Source organism: Artemia sp. Qi Xiang Cuo, chromosome 6, assembly GCF_049724085.1.
Source record: "Artemia sp. Qi Xiang Cuo chromosome 6, ASM4972408v1, whole genome shotgun sequence".
Classification (NCBI taxonomy): Eukaryota; Metazoa; Arthropoda; class Branchiopoda; order Anostraca; family Artemiidae; genus Artemia; species Artemia sp. Qi Xiang Cuo.
Genome location: NC_142799.1, coordinates 62,429,566 through 62,445,508, shown reverse-complemented (window position 1 = coordinate 62,445,508; position 15,943 = coordinate 62,429,566). Strand labels below are relative to the sequence as shown.

The 15,943-nt window shown below is 33.2% G+C and overlaps 2 protein-coding genes across 2 annotated transcripts in view; one reads left to right on the top strand and one right to left on the bottom strand.

Moving 5' to 3' along the window:
* The window catches only part of LOC148951486 (bumetanide-sensitive sodium-(potassium)-chloride cotransporter-like), a 115,174-nt gene extending 104,098 nt beyond the window's left edge, over window positions 1–11,076 (top strand). The window contains exons 18-21 of the mRNA XM_089090905.1: window positions 507–621; window positions 4,603–4,745; window positions 7,150–7,264; window positions 9,829–11,076. Coding sequence (XP_088947031.1) covers window positions 507–621; window positions 4,603–4,745; window positions 7,150–7,264; window positions 9,829–9,964 — 509 coding nt within the window. The 3' untranslated portion in view covers window positions 9,965–11,076. The remainder of the gene's footprint in view (window positions 1–506; window positions 622–4,602; window positions 4,746–7,149; window positions 7,265–9,828) is intronic.
* The window catches only part of LOC148951485 (uncharacterized), a 190,391-nt gene that overhangs the window by 41,304 nt on the left and 133,144 nt on the right, over window positions 1–15,943 (bottom strand). Inside the window, exon 2 of the mRNA XM_089090909.1 lies at window positions 3,788–3,844. Within this exon, the coding sequence (XP_088947035.1) occupies window positions 3,788–3,844 (57 nt within the window). The remainder of the gene's footprint in view (window positions 1–3,787; window positions 3,845–15,943) is intronic.

The following is a 15,943-nucleotide window of genomic DNA, read 5'->3' as shown; positions in this document are numbered from 1 at the left end:
TTTTCCTAACAAAAGTAATGAGCACCGCGAAAACAATACAAATACAAATCACCCCCTAAAGCAAACTGAAATTGTTCCGCAATGATTAGGAATATAAAGTAATACACAAAGGGAGAGAGCGTTCAGGTCCTTACCCCTTGCCCTAAGAAAATTCGTTATTTTTATGATTTTTTGGTAATTTCTGATGTTCTTCATATAAATTATTTGTCCCCTTAAACTTAGACACATTTATGATTGATTCTACAATGGATTTTATATTCTATATAATTCACCAGTTTGGTGTTTTTTTAATCCCCAACCGTAAAATAGATTCCTTCTAACATACCTTCTCCTAATAGTGTTCTAATTCACCTAATAGTGAACTGCTGTCTCTAGGAAGCTGTCAAAAATAGCCCTATCACCTTTAAACGCTCTACCCAGATGTCCAAAGTAGTAAATAAACAATATTTACTATAAATGAAGGCTTAAAATAAATTTGCAGAGGAATTAATGATTATGATTTCTAGGATTGAGTGTTCTACTACCTTATATTATGACTACCCGTAAGGCATGGAAGAACTCAAAGCTTCGTATTTTCTGTATTGCCAATAAAAGAGACCAAATCGATATTGATCAAAAGGGGTAAGTTTTTACTCTTTTTGATTTTTCCTTTGAGGTCTGTTTTATCCGTTACACCGTAAGATGTCTTATAACTATATATATGAGCTTTGAAATAATAATAAGGGTTATAACCTTTTTTTTGCCGATTTTTACCTTATGTTTTTCCGAATAAGCTTTTCTATTGCTTTGCGTGGTACCAAAACTCCACAAAAGCCGTGCTATGTCTATACAAACTCTGGAAGAATTGTTAAATAGAGCATTAGTCAGAGATTCTCTTTAGCAAGGGTCTACCACAAAAAAAACTCAGGGTTCTTTAAAAAGGGGGGAGATTATTTTTTGGGCTTGGGCCGACTCTAAAACAAGAAATGAGGACAGGCAATGAAATTTTCTGAAAATTATATGAAATTTTCAGGAATAATTTTAGGAATAAAAGTATTGGTGTTCTGGGAAAGAAGCCAGGCCGAGAGATCTTACATCTACTAGAGTTATATGTATATAGTATATAATATAGCATATATTAACTATATATATATATATATATATATATATATATATATATATATATATATATATATATATATATATATATATATATATATATATATATATATATATATATATATATATATATATATATATATATATATATATATATATATATATATATATATACATAGTTATATATAGAGGTATATATATAGAGTTATATACATAGAGCTATATATATAGAGAGATATATATAGAGTGTTGTGTACTAGAGTTGCCAGTCTAACTAGAATTTGGTTTCCAATGACGTTTGGATTGTTTTTTTTTACGTATTTGTTTCTGTTTTGTTTCTCCCCTGCTTTTTGAACTGGCCATAGAGCCTGAGGGAAGACTATATTGAAGTCTGCTGATATAATGCATATACATTTATTATATCAATTCTCCTGTGGCTACTTATGTCAAGAGTTAATAAAATTTATCAATTTCGCAGTTTTAGATGCTTCTTTTAAAATTTCTCTTGCTTCTTCTAATTTCTCTGAATTTGTCTCTCTTAATAAAATTGCCAAGTTCATATTCTACCTTGAAATAATCATTTTAAAAGCTTTTCTTAACCTAAATGCACAAGAAGCTAATAACAGTAAAAGACACTGCGGAACATAAAAAATAAATTTAAATTAGCGAAAATGTACGCAAATTAAGATGGTTTTGGTGTGCTCATTTCTCCATTTAAATTCGTAGTGTCAAGTCCCCCCAATTCTAGTAAAATTTTATGTCTATAGAATTTGTTACAGAGATATCTCTTTGGCCTGATTGTAACTAAGACTATAATGCCTTGAAGCAAGAACTGGTGTAAATTACCTCTTATAGGCATTTTCAATTTTAAGTATAAATGGGAGCATTTTAATTTGGTTCATTCAGGGAGTGAAATGGATTTCCATTTTAAAGTTAGTATGTTATTTATAATTCACTTATTTAAATTTTTTAGAATCTTTAATTACTTCGTCTGTAAGAAAGAAATATACGGCCAACGCAACTTTATTTACATATAACCCGTCCCTAACCCGTCCCCGCAAAACATGTTGGTTCACAGCGCTACTTGAAAATAGCGCTGTGAACCACCATGTTTTGCGGGGACAGGTTAAGGTTGTGGGGTGGGCCAGATGTTTCATGAATTAATACTCATAGCGTTATTAGTCAACATAAATAAATATCAAATAATCAAACAGTTCGTGGTAACGAACTGTAAGTAAGGAGCGACCCGGCTCAATAGTAACCGAAACTCTAAAAACCGGAATTTTGATACCCATAGATACATCATTAGAATCAGATTTTCAAATATATAATATTTGATTAAGTTTAGTTTTACCAATCAAAAGTTACGCGCCTGAGAAAATTTGCCTTATTTTCGAAAAAAGGGCAAAATACCCCCAGAAAGTAATAGAACTTTAATGAAAAGCACACCATCGGATTCAGCGTTTCAGAAAACCCTACTGCGAAAGTTTCAAGCTCCTATCTGCAAAAATGTGGAATTATGTATTTTTTGCCAGAAGAAAGATCACGGATGCGTGTTTATTTATTTGTTTGTTTGTTTGCTTTTTTTTTCGATTTTCCCAGGGATGATCGTATTGATCCAGTTGTCCTAGAATATCGTAAGAGGGCTCATTGGAAAGGAAATTAAAAGTTTTAGTGCCCTTTTTAAGTGACCAAAAAAATTAGAGGGCAACTTGGCCCCCTCCCACGCTCATTTCTTTCCCAAAGTCACCCAATCAAAATTTTGAGATGTCCATTTTGTTCAGCATAGTTGAAAATCTAATAAATATGTCATTGAGGAAGACTTAATCCCCCACGGTTCCCAGGGAAAGGGCTGGAAGTTATGAACTTTGCCCATTGTTTACATATAGTATTGGTTATTGGGAAGTATAAAGACGTTTCAGGCGGGATTTTTTTCTGATGGGGGGGGGTGTCGTAGGAGAACATACGAATATAGAAGTTCGTTACGTAAGTTAATTCGTAAGTTACGTCAGAACAAAATTTCGAGAAAGCCATTTAGCCAAAAAAGTACAATTAATATGCCGATTTTCTTTTAATTATTCATGTACGGTAAGCCAAAATCAAAGCTGCATTAATTAAAAAACGTTCAGAAATTAAATAAAAAAAAACTAGTTTTTTTAACTGAAAGTAAGGAGCGACATTAAAACTTAAAACGAACAGAAATTATTCCGTATATGAAAGGGGCTGTCCCCTCCTCAATACCTCGCTCTTTACTCTAAAGTTTGAATCTGTCACACAACTTTATTTTTTAAAGCAATAAAAAACTTTAGCGTAAAGAGCGAGGTATTGAGGAGGGGACAGCACCTTTCATATACGGAAAATTTCTGTTCGTTTTAAGTTTTAATGTCGCTCCTTACTTTCAGTTAAAAAAAACTAGTTTTTTTTAATTAATACAGAAAAGGATCGCTCGAGCCCAGCCAGATGGTTTGCTATCGATACCATTTACAAAGCTAGAAGTAGACTTCTTCTCAAGATTGTATTTCTTTAGTTTAAGACCCCTTAGCCTAAAGGGGGGTGGGGATAAAATAAAAAATTAAAACAGAGTTAAAAATAGGAGTTACGATTTAAATAGGCATATCAAATATTTTGCAATTTAACCTATTTGAAATTTTTAAATATCTTCATTATGAAAAAAGATTTCAACACTTACTAGTGTGTCCATCAATATTTGGGCTCTTCAGGTTGCAACAAAAAGGGTAATATTGTCCTGAAAATAAAAAAAATTTGAGTTTCTTGGGATAACAGTATAAAAAAAATAATTATATTAATCATCCACAATATCTTGGGTGTTTTTGAAAATAAAAACCTCAAATAACTTGATTTAGTCAGAGGTGAACCGAATATACGTAATAGTTTTAGCAAATTTTAAAATAGTAAAGAAACATGATTTGATGAAGAAGATGAAGTTTTATTGTGTACTATCGTTTCAGTGTGCTAATTTATTAATTAGTTAATTAATTATATTAATTAATAAATTAATTTATTATAAATTAATTATAAATTTATTATAATTATAAATTAATTTATTATACTCTGTGCTTGTATTTTACACATTAAGCTTTTAGTAGTCTGAAGGATCCCCCCCTTAAAACCTTGAAAAATATTGGTCAAGACATACCCTTTTGTCTAATATTGCATACTCCTCCCAAGGAAGAATGTACTGACCCCCCCCCTCCGATGAGTGGAATTATGTACACTCGGAATTTGAGACGGTTCAACAAATTGGCCCGTGAAAAAAGGGTAATTCCTATGAAAAGCAACGTGTTCGGGGCAAAGTCATTTTAGTGGAGTTTTGCTATTTGGCCCAACAGAGAACAAAAAACTTGTTACCGTTTACCCATTGTAAAAAAAAGAAAAAATGAAAGTTAACATTATTGCAGATAATCATATCAGTCCTAATCGAACTATTGTACAAGTTTAATCTGTTCCAGCCAATTTCCCAGCCTAAAATCACTTATTTTCTAGCATGGCTGCCTTATTGAGCAAGTTTAGGATTGATTTCTCGGATGTTATTGCCGTTACTGACGTGAACAGAAGTCCATCTGAAGAAACTAAGCAATGGTTCAATGATCTTATTAAACCTTCACTTCAAGCAAGTGGATCTGAAGGTGAGTGCTAAAAGATTTCTTTTCCTCTGATAATTTAGACATTCCTCGAATGTTAAATCAAGGATATATCAAGACTTTTGGCATTTTCGGTCTCAAATCCTTCCTTATAATTTTCTGAGCTCTGTATCTTCCCATCATTCTTACTCATTTTTCTATCAGTGTAAGATGATTTAACGGAACTACTCATATACTTTACCAGATGAGGATGCAAAACCTTACTCAGGGGTATAGGGTTTGGGCACTTTCTTTGATATATGACCAATCTGAATGCTTAATCGGTTTGGTCAGCACGTCAGGAGTGGACATGATGGTTAAAATAAGTAAAACTGGTCATTTTACATGACTATTTTAGGCAATTTGGGTTATAAGGTCACGCTGCTTAACACACCAAAATGAAAAATTCACTAACTGCCTCAAGTCCAGTTTGATTGAACAAAAAATAAATAAAGTCTATTTTCTTAGACACTAACTAGTTTCCACTCTTAGAATTTGCCTATGCTTTTTGAGTTGAGTTTTGATAGGCGTCCTTGAGCACAAATCCTTGTACACAATGTTTTGTCATGTAACGACAAAAGCTCATCTCAAGCACAATAACAGACTGAGCTTGATGGGGGCATTTTGCCTAAATCAAAATATGTTTATGTCTAATCGTTAATCTTCAAGATCAATTTTATAATACCTATTAAATTACTAAATTTATACATTGTATTTTTGTCACATATAATATGCCCTTATTGTTGATATAGATATCATCTACTGTCTAATAATAAGTAGTTAAATTGGATACAAGCCAGCATATAGTTATATTTTCATAGAAAGGTTTTTTCTATTATTAATATTTGTATTCACCAGAAAAAGGCCTATGAAATGACTGGCAAAAAAGAGTAATGGTAATAATCTAGATATCGTCTTTTGTGCATGTACAGATATAGTTTACATTTATAGTAATACGTTGCCTAAAAAACCCACCTCAAGAAAACTTTACCGGGCAAGACCACATTTTTCATTCTTCTCGTTTATATATATATATATATATATATATATATATATATATATATATATATTATATATATATATATATATATATATATATATATATATATATATATATATATATATATATATAATTTTTAATAGTTTTTTGTTTCCTTTGGAGGCCCTTTCCCCTATGGCCCCTTCCTAAGAATGTCTATGGTGCAGACATAATAACATTGATGAAAATCTAAATTTTAAATTATTGTAATCTTAGTGTCAAATTGTCATATGATTGTCGAACATAAAAACAAAGCGGTGAATTTTATCATATGCTATCCAATCTTTTTTCGTAGATTTGCGTGAAATAAATGTTTTATCTCATGTTTTTGGCCAAACAAATAGTATCAATTAAAATTTGCTTTTCTAAGTTTCCACGTGGAAAGCTTTTGGAGACAAAAAATTTTCAAGAAAAAGAAAATCCACCACAAACCAGGAAGTTCCTCGGAAATTTATTTATAGCGGCGAAGAAAAATATATTAGTGTACCTTTTAAGTTAAATTTTTTTTTGTTGGTTACTGTGACCAATATTTTATGGCATGAATGATTGTTTTGGACATAATATGAAATATCTTAAATAAATCTGTCTCTCTCTGCGAGTTTTTAATGCTTAAAAATGAGAACAGTGTTCGTGAAGAAAGGAAGCAAAAGCAAATTTTAAGACATTCGGGCTTATAAACCATCCTGAAAACCTAATTTGAGAGTTGCAGATGCTATAGAAAAAAGTAGCAAAAAACAAGGGCAACAATATAGAATAGTCCAGCCACTGAGAATATGTTTACTGCCTTATAGTATTGTTCGTAATTTCAAACCTGCCAAATTAAAATGCTCTTAAAACCCCAAGAAAGTCAAATTGCTCTTTACTTTGGATACGAACTATGAAACAGTCTAAGAATAGCATGACTTATTTTTCTCCAGATGACTTTATTAACCTTAAAAATGGCTTCCAACTGGAGTTGTGTGACGCCAGGGATGCAAAGTGGCATTTCTCTGGGTAGTTTATAAAAGACTTCAATGGTATTGATCAATAGTCCACATGTAAAGTAGCTTCTCAGAAAAAGCATTCAACCCATTGTAAAAGGAATATAACATTCTGATAGAAGCTTCAATGGAGTGAAGGAGCTAAAAAACGCTTGGGATTTCCTGGCTTAAGAGGTTAAACCAGGCTTAAGAGGTTTCACAACTTCTGTAAAATGTATTCTAATCAATTAACTAATCCTAAAATGCAACTAAGAAACTGAGATGGCTCTGGACTATGTTGGCCTCAGGTTGCTTTGTGGTCCGATGATTTGCTCCTATTAATAATAAAGTGCTAAAAACATTATTATTCTGCAAAATTAGTCTTATCAAACCCTTTTCTATAAACTTCTAGATCGTAACAAAATATCCGCAAGTGAGCTTTTGGCAATGAAGGATAAATGCAATAGACATATGCGGCTACGGGAACTTCTCCTTCAGCACTCTAAGGACTCAAATATGGTATTCATGTAAGTATCTAAATAAGTTATTCTCATTAGCTGGTCTGAATTGAAACGTCTTCATTCACTTAATGCATATCAAACCACCATTATACTTGATATTTTATCCAGGGTACAAGGTTTCTACATGGAATACATAAAAATTATAATTTGTGTTTTTAAAAGAAAAATAATCCTATTAAAAAGATATATGAGTCATGGAGAGATGTTTTTTATCACTGTAAGGCCGCACGTATGATATTCATGTGAGTGTCTTTTCAAGCTGTTCTCATTAGCTGGAATAAATTCAAAGTTTTTTTTTCGCTTAATACCCCTCAAACCATCAATATATATGATTCTTGAGCAAATTACAGGATTTCCGTATGGAATACATGTAAACTAAATTTTTTTCTGTAATGATAAAGAAAATAATCCTCTTACAAAAAAATAACTTACGGGCCTCGGAGAGGTGTTTTTTGGCACTGTAGGGACACAAACAACTTCTTTCTTCTTAAAAATTAAATAAAAAAAAACATATTTTTTCAGCTGAAAGTACTGAACAATATTAATATTGAAAATGAACAGAAATTATTCTGTGTGTGAGGGGGGCTGCCCCTTCCTCAGTCCTTGCCCTTTACGCTAAGGGTTTATGGTTCTTTAAAAATACTCCTCATTCAAATTCAGCTTGTGTTTTAATTTGTGTTTCAACTTTAACTTGCGTTTCAACTTGTGTTCAAATTCAAGTTGTGATTGAGTAGTCTTTTTTAAAGAATAATGACAAAAAGTCAAACTTTAGCGTAAATAACGAGTGTTGAGGAGGGGTAGCCCCCTCGTATATAGAATAATTTCTGCTCTTTATAACTTAACATTAGTCCTTCCTTTCAATTGAAAAAAAAAATGTTTTTTTATCTAATTCCTCACAGCTCATCTCCTTTCTTCTTCCCGTGTAAAGTTCCCCCTGAATATTACCCCGAAAACTTCCTCCCCTTGGAAAATTCTCGTTGCATAAAATCCCCCGCAGAAGATATCCCCCCCCCCCAAAAAAAAAAATCAAATCGAAAATTTTCCCAATAACAAATATCATATGTGAACAATGGAGAAATTGCGTAACTTACAGCCCTTTTTCCCAGGGACTATGGAGGGCTTGTCATCACCAAAGGCATAGCTATTGGACCTTCAACTATGCTGAATCAAATGGTTGTCTTAAAATTTTGATCGGATATCTTTGGGTAAAAATAGCAGTCTGAGTTAAAAAAAAAGGACTTAACACTCTTCAAAACCACGAAGATTTTAATCAAGGAAAAAAAATAATCCGAAATCAAAAGTTTCTACACAAACTAATTCAAATTAATGTATCAGGCCCACATAAAAATCAACATTACGAAAAAACTCTAATGCTGTGCAGAATACTAAAAGTTGAATACCAAATAGAAGAAGAGACATAAGAAATTTAGGTATTTTTGTGAGATTATAAATAGAGAGAAAGGAAGAAGAACGGGGAGAAAGGGTGAGAAAATAGACAGCAAAAAGAATTTTATTTTTCATTTATTATATCCTTTCTTTTCTTTGTTTCATGTGTCATGTATAGCCAGCTTTGCCTAAGAATTTATTTTCCATAGTCCTAGAGGATCAGACCCTAACCAACTTTAAGTTTATTTTCAAAGCTGAGGCAGGCCAGGTTAAAATAAAAGACAGAAAGTTCTTAAAGACAGAACGCTTTTATGATTTTTCAAGTTTCCTGATGTAAAGATAAAATAATTTTTACGTGGGATTAGGCACTAGAGGGATAGCCTACTAATTAGTCAAAATGTTTGGCAACTTACAACGGCCAAAATGCTTCAAATTGAAAAAAAAAAACTATTTGCGGTTCAAAGTTGCTAAAGGTTTTGTTAATTACAAGCGTATTTTTTATTATTCAAGAGGAAAGCAACAAATTTCAAATTACAACTTCAAATAGATAGATAGATAGATAGACTATATAGCTAGATTTATTCACACGAAAAGCCCAATTGGGCCATGGCAACATACACAAAACAAGCGAAAAAATGCAGCAACAAAACACAGACTGAAAAGACACTAAAAGTGACTATTTAAGTAAATCATCACGATACCTCATACCTACCCGGACGAACTTCTCAATATTATTTATATTTAAGTAACACCTACTTTTCAAAAATTCGAAAATTCCTTCTCTCCCTCCGACCTCCCTACCAAATATTTCCATGTGCAACCCCCTACATTCCCCTAAAAAAGGATGGAAAGACTCATCCATCTCTCCACACATAGGCCAACTGTAAGCACCATCCCTCAATCTATACGACTCCTTGTAATCCAATACGACTCCTCGTAATCCAAAGTTTTTGACCTAACTGTTGACAAACAAGTTGACGGGGAAATTTATCCAACAATTAACGTTTTTTTTTTTATTTGTAACCCGTTTTTCTTGCATTAAAAGAGTATTTTACCAAAACAGTTCATTCCTATCAAATCAATATCTTCCAAAACTGTGTTTGTATGAACCCTGAATGGGCTAATCTGAAGTATTATAACATTTTGACAGTAAAAAGTCACCTGTAATCAACACTTTTTTTTAGGACACTACCAATACCAAAACGAGGGGCAGCATCTGCAGCTCTTTACATGTCATGGATGGAAACCCTAACCAAAGATATGCCCCCTTTTCTTTTGGTTAGAGGAAATCAGACATCTGTTCTCACCTTTTATTCGTAAAAGTACACAGGAAATTGTAAGATTTTCTGAAATAGAGAGTTCTTCAGAACAGAGGAGAGAGTGTACAGGACGCAGCTGAACGTTAAAATTTTACGTTTTACGTTTAACGTATTGAACAGAATAGTGAATTTTAAACAGTATAAAATATTTATTCATTATTATGCCTTAGGTACGATCAGGTAGTACAAAACATAATGTATTAGACGTCTTAAGTTGTAATAGCATAGCCTTTTGCTATAGTACAAAACAAATGTTCAGTCTATTAACATTTTGTAGAAACCTATTTGTAAGGCAGTGTCTTATTCCAGTGCTAGACTAGTTGAATTAACTTTACTGGTTATGCAAAAAAACTAGTAAGACCAATCCGATGGATTTTCTGAGTAAATAAAAGAAAAAAAAAATCCAACCGTTTTCTAATTGAAATTGTTGAAAGTTTCTATGTCCAATTAGTGAATACAGTAGGAAAAACTAAGAGAAGCAGATTATAATATTGAAATTTAGATAAATTTTGCTGTTTTGCCATAATTAACAGTCTGTTGAAATGTAATTCCAGTAATTACTTTGTATTGTCTGAAATATTAAAATGAAATGAAATAGTTTCTTGAAAATAATTAATAAAGAGAAATCAAAGTATTAAAAGAGGAAATTGACGTTATCAAAGTATTAAAACACTAAATTGAACTTAAAAACAGGTAATTGATTTTAAGGTAATTAAAACATTTTCTACTTTCAAGAAATTTCAATAATCCTTTGGAGATACTTTCTATTGTCTATCTTTATTACTGATAGTGTTTATTGCCATTTTAATATTGTTTTGTTATTTTCAATTGTTATGATCTATCAATAGTCCTTTCTATTGTGTTTTTAATGTATATAATATCATTTATGTATATAAGATCAGTTGGGATTTGTTCGTGCCTTATGATTTCACATAAATACAAATAATAGTATTAGAAACTGATAGCAGGGTTTTCAATTGTTGGCTATTTAGACTACCCTAATTCGTGGATAGATACTTAGATGGCCTTATGGGGTGAATATTCTATTTATATATTTTGTCATTTTTTATTTATTTTTGTCCTGCCGATATAGAATAAAAGTTAGAAGTATAATTTTTATTTTATTTTGCCTATTAAAAAGCACCAGAGAGTAGATTGTAGGATATGTTGCAGATAAAAACGAGCAAATAGGCATTATTATCAAGAATAGTAAGGCGAGAAAACATAAAATTTAGCAGTCCAGACACAAGGCCGTATCCAGGAAGGAGGAGTTTAGGGGGGTTTGGACCCCATGCGTCTGAATTTTCTTTTTGTAAACCCCTCCTGAAAACAAAATCCTTTTACGGCCCGGTCTATACACAAGATTCTTTTGATCCTCCTTCCTCGTCAAAAAATTCTATGTTTTATGATGGCAGTGGGCTGACAATTGTGGGGTGTTATAAGGTTAGATTCTATTTTAAGTCTCTCTTTTGCCGGCTCTTTACATTCTGAAGAGTCTTTAGGCATGCTTTGGTTATTAGTTAAGTATATATATATATATATATATATATATATATATATATATATATATATATATATATATATATATATATATATATATATATATATATATATATATATATATATATACTCTATTTATAATATCTATATTTATAAACTAAAAATGATAATTTTTTTATTTGAACAGTGGAAACTTGCCGTTCTATTATTAGATTTATTTGAAAAAAACTACGTTTTCTAAAGAGTTAAAGAGGCTGAGTTACAAGGTCGAACCTTAAAACGTACAGGGATTAGGAGGCACAGTTGGGGGGCTACCACCCCCAAACCCCCCGCTTTCGCAGCCTTTAAATATAAAAAAAATTTCTTTAAACTGAAAGTAAGGAGCGACATTAAAACTTAAAACGAACAGAAATTATTCCGTATATGAAAGAGGCTGTGCCCTCCTCAACGCCTCGCTCTTTACGCTAAAGTTTGACTTTCTCACAACTCTTTTTTTAAACAATAAAAACTTTAGCGTAAGGCGAGGCGTTGGGAGCAACTCGTGCAACAATTTCTGTTCGTTTTAAGTTACTTCCTCAGTTTACAGAAATTTTTATATTTAAAGGTTGCGAAGCGGGGCTGGAGTGGTCAATCCTGACTTTGGTTCGACTGCTCAGCTCTTTAACTCTTTAGAAAACGTAGTTTTTTTCAAATAATTTCTGCACGTTTTTGTACAGTTTATTACTTATTATTGCTTGACTAACTGTTAGCTGATCGTGTCAGGAGTTAAAGTTGGGGGGCTGCCGCCCCCCAAACTCCCCGCTCTTGAACATTCTTGTGTTAAGGCTTTTAATTCCTGAATACTCAAATCACGTCGTACAGGGTGCCTCCTAATCCCTGTACGTTTTAAGGTTCGAACTTGTGACTCAGCCTCTTTAACAGCCCCCCAACTGTGCCTCCTAATCCCTGTACGTTTTAAGGGTCGACCTTGTAACTCAGCCTCTTTAACTCTTTAGAAAACGTAATTTTTTTCAAATAATTTAAAAAAGAAACTGAGTTTCTTTTCAATGTGCATACAAAAGATAATCTGATAGTGAATCAAACCCGGGTGTTCCGCCTGACAAGCGGGAGTTATAGCCGCTGGACTGTGCAAATCCAAGAGTGATTGTTGTTTAGCAAATTGTCACTATTTTTGACGCAAGCAAATTCTCAAAAATCTGGAGATGTGTTTTTTGGAAAACCGGGAAGGAGTGATCAGATTGAGCTGAAATTTCGAGGATAAGTTTCCACGCCCCAGGAAAGCTTATCCTCTAAATTTCAGCCCGATCGAGACAACGTTAAAGGGGGGGTTGTGGTGGGAAAAATTAACATGGGCTAATATAGGAAAACGAGGTTTTTCGTAAATGTAAATTCGTGGGATAATTTTTTCGGTCTGAAAATATCAAAAGGCCCTAACAGGTCCAATTCTGCTTCGCATGAGTCCTCATTCAACCGGATCCGTTGCCAACTGTGGCCTGTAGGCGTGGCTAAGAAAAAAAAAAAGAAATGAATTTTAAGTGGCTATATTTGGTTTTTGAAAACGGAAGGAGTGATCGGATTGAGCTGAAATTTCGAGGATAAGCTCCCGGACCCTAGGAAAGCTTAACCTCTAAATTTCAGCCCAATCGGACAACGTTAAAGGGGGGCTGTGGTGGGAGGGTCCAAACTTCCGGCCCAGTTTACCCCATGAAGATAAAGTCGGAGGAGGATGAAATTTTGCAAGTTTCTTAGTTTGAGCTTGGGCTACAAAATGCGATTACCGCCGTCTCTCTGCGACCTCTAGGACCTGAAATCGCTTAACATTGTGGTGGGTCGCCTCTTTATAGAGGCACAAGTGTGCCTCCTTGATTGCAAAAATCAACGGCCATTCCCAGTCTGTTGCACTCAATGGCTAGGATGTGACACCCTCTGGTATGCATTATCACATCTAAAGTATTTTCAGACATTTTTCTAAAAAAATATTCATTTACACAAGAATCAATTCAAATCAATTTATTCGAATAAAAACATAACACAAACATCACTACAATAAAGATCCTAGAAGAGAACTTGTTAAGGACCAAAGAAAAAAAGAAAAATTAACACTGAAAAAAAACATAGAAGAATAAAATATAAGTAATTAAAGCAAATTGGTTAAAATTTGAACGATTAAAGTATATCATCAAGTTTTGTTACATTGTTGTACAGCTTGCAGAAACTTGTGGCAACATTGGAGGGTATTTCGTTTCATTGAATAATAGATTTGTATATGGGAGATTGCTGGGCAGCAATAGAAACGCATTTAGGAATTATAAAGGCTCTATTGGATAAACGGAGATGGTGGGCTTCCGAATTATTAATATTATAATAGGTTAGTAGCCGAGGAGGAAGATTATTGTGGAAAGCAGAGTAAGCAAGCGATAAGTTTAGTTTTCGTATGATTTGATCAAGTGGAGCTATGCCAAAATCTTAGTACAAATCACGGGTTGGATATAGACGGGGAAGCCAAAAAACTGCTTTAATGGAACGGTTTTGGGCAAATTTGAGTTTTTAGTGAAGGACCGGTTTGTATTTTCCCAAACCTATCCGCAATCAGAAAAGTAAGGAAAAATAAAGGTATAATAGAGGGTAACTAGGACGTCAGGAAGAAGAAAATAATTCACACGGTTAATCATAGCTACTTGTCATAAAATTATTGCTGTGATGTACGAAATATGATTAGAGAATGTCAAGCATGAGTCAATAAATACATCAAGAAACTTGGCAACCTCCACTTGTGGGAGAATGTCGGAGGAGTGCTTGAGACCAAGAGCATGTTCGATTATGTTTTTGTTGTAGGGGGTTCTGAATAATACTACTTGACTTTTTTTGCTATTAAAGGTCATGTTAATCGTAAGGCACCACGCCTGGACTCGGTTCAGAAGGACAGGGGCAGAGGTTATTGCCGATGGTAAATTGGTACCAGTGATGAAAAAGTTGCTGTCATCAGCAAATAGTACAAGAGACACTGAAGGGCCCAGGTCCATAACAAGATCATCGATATATAGGAGAAATAAAACCGGGCCTAGAACGGAGCCTTGCGGGACACCCCTCTGAACAGGTAAGGGCTGAGAGGATACTCCACCTATGGTCACTCTCTGTACCCTTCCAGTTAGATAAGAATCAAACCAAGAGAGGGAACACCATGAATACCGTAACTATTTAATTTACTTATTAAAATACTGATAGAGATCAAAAAGAAAGGGAGACAGATGTCTGAGGATAATTCTCTCGAGAACTTTGGATATAGAAGGAAGAATTGAGATTGGACGATAATTACCTATCTCAGTTGGATCGACCTTTTTGAAAACTGGAATAACAATGGCTGACTTAGGAAATAAGAGAAAACTCCGTGGGTTAAAGATAGGTTAGCAATGTACTTGATGGGCTCGTAATCAAAAGGAGATATGGTCTTCAGGAGCTTATTAATTCATCCAGGACAGTCAGGTGTAAGGCTAATAGGGAGGGAACCGATGATTTGAAGTACCTCATTGCTATCAGTTAGACAGAAAAACATGGTTCTATAATTGAAGCAAGGGAGTACAGCCTGTAAGGAGGAACGGGAGTCAGTATGAGGAACATTAGAAAAATAATTACTAAGTGCGTCAGGTACATGTATAGGGTTAATTAATCTGCCATTTGTGACCTTTAGGCGAATAGGTATAGACTTTGATTTTCTATTTTTCGAGAGTATATCATTAATGGTGGACCAAAACTTTTTCAGATTTCCTTTGCAATTGAGGATTTTTGTATAATAATACTTTTTCTTCGCTCGTTTAAACATAATGAAAAACCTTCAATAACGTCTCTTTTTGATGACTCCTGTCAATTAAGGCCAGCGTGACAGAATGTACCACCTCCTATGACACCCTCAGGCGAATATTCTAAGAGGTCAAAAATTCTTATCACAAAATAGAGAACAATATTACAAAACAAAAAATAATTCTTACAGAACAAAAAAGACCTTAAATATCACAAATTCTTGATACAAAATATGAAAGAATTCCTACCAAACAGAAATAAATCTTAAAAAATAAAAAAATACTTTGCTGAAGAATTCTAAAATATTTCTATAAGAATGAAAAATTGTGGATTATGAAAACAAAATACTTGCTACAAAACAAAAACTTCTAACAGCACCACAAATACTTCATATGGAATACAAAAATTTAAATAATAATCTAAAGAATTCCTACAAAAACAGAAATAACTCTTACAAAATACAAAAATACTTTGCACAATTCTAAACTAATTCTAACGGAATAAAAAATACTTGGTGCAGAACCAAAAAATACTTACTTCAAAGCAAAAAATTCTAACAATATCCCAAATACTTCAGAATACAAAAAACTCTAACATAATCCAAAATAATTCCTACAAAACAGAAAAAACTCTTACAAAACGCAAAAATACATTACAGAATTCTAAATAGTTTCTAACAGAA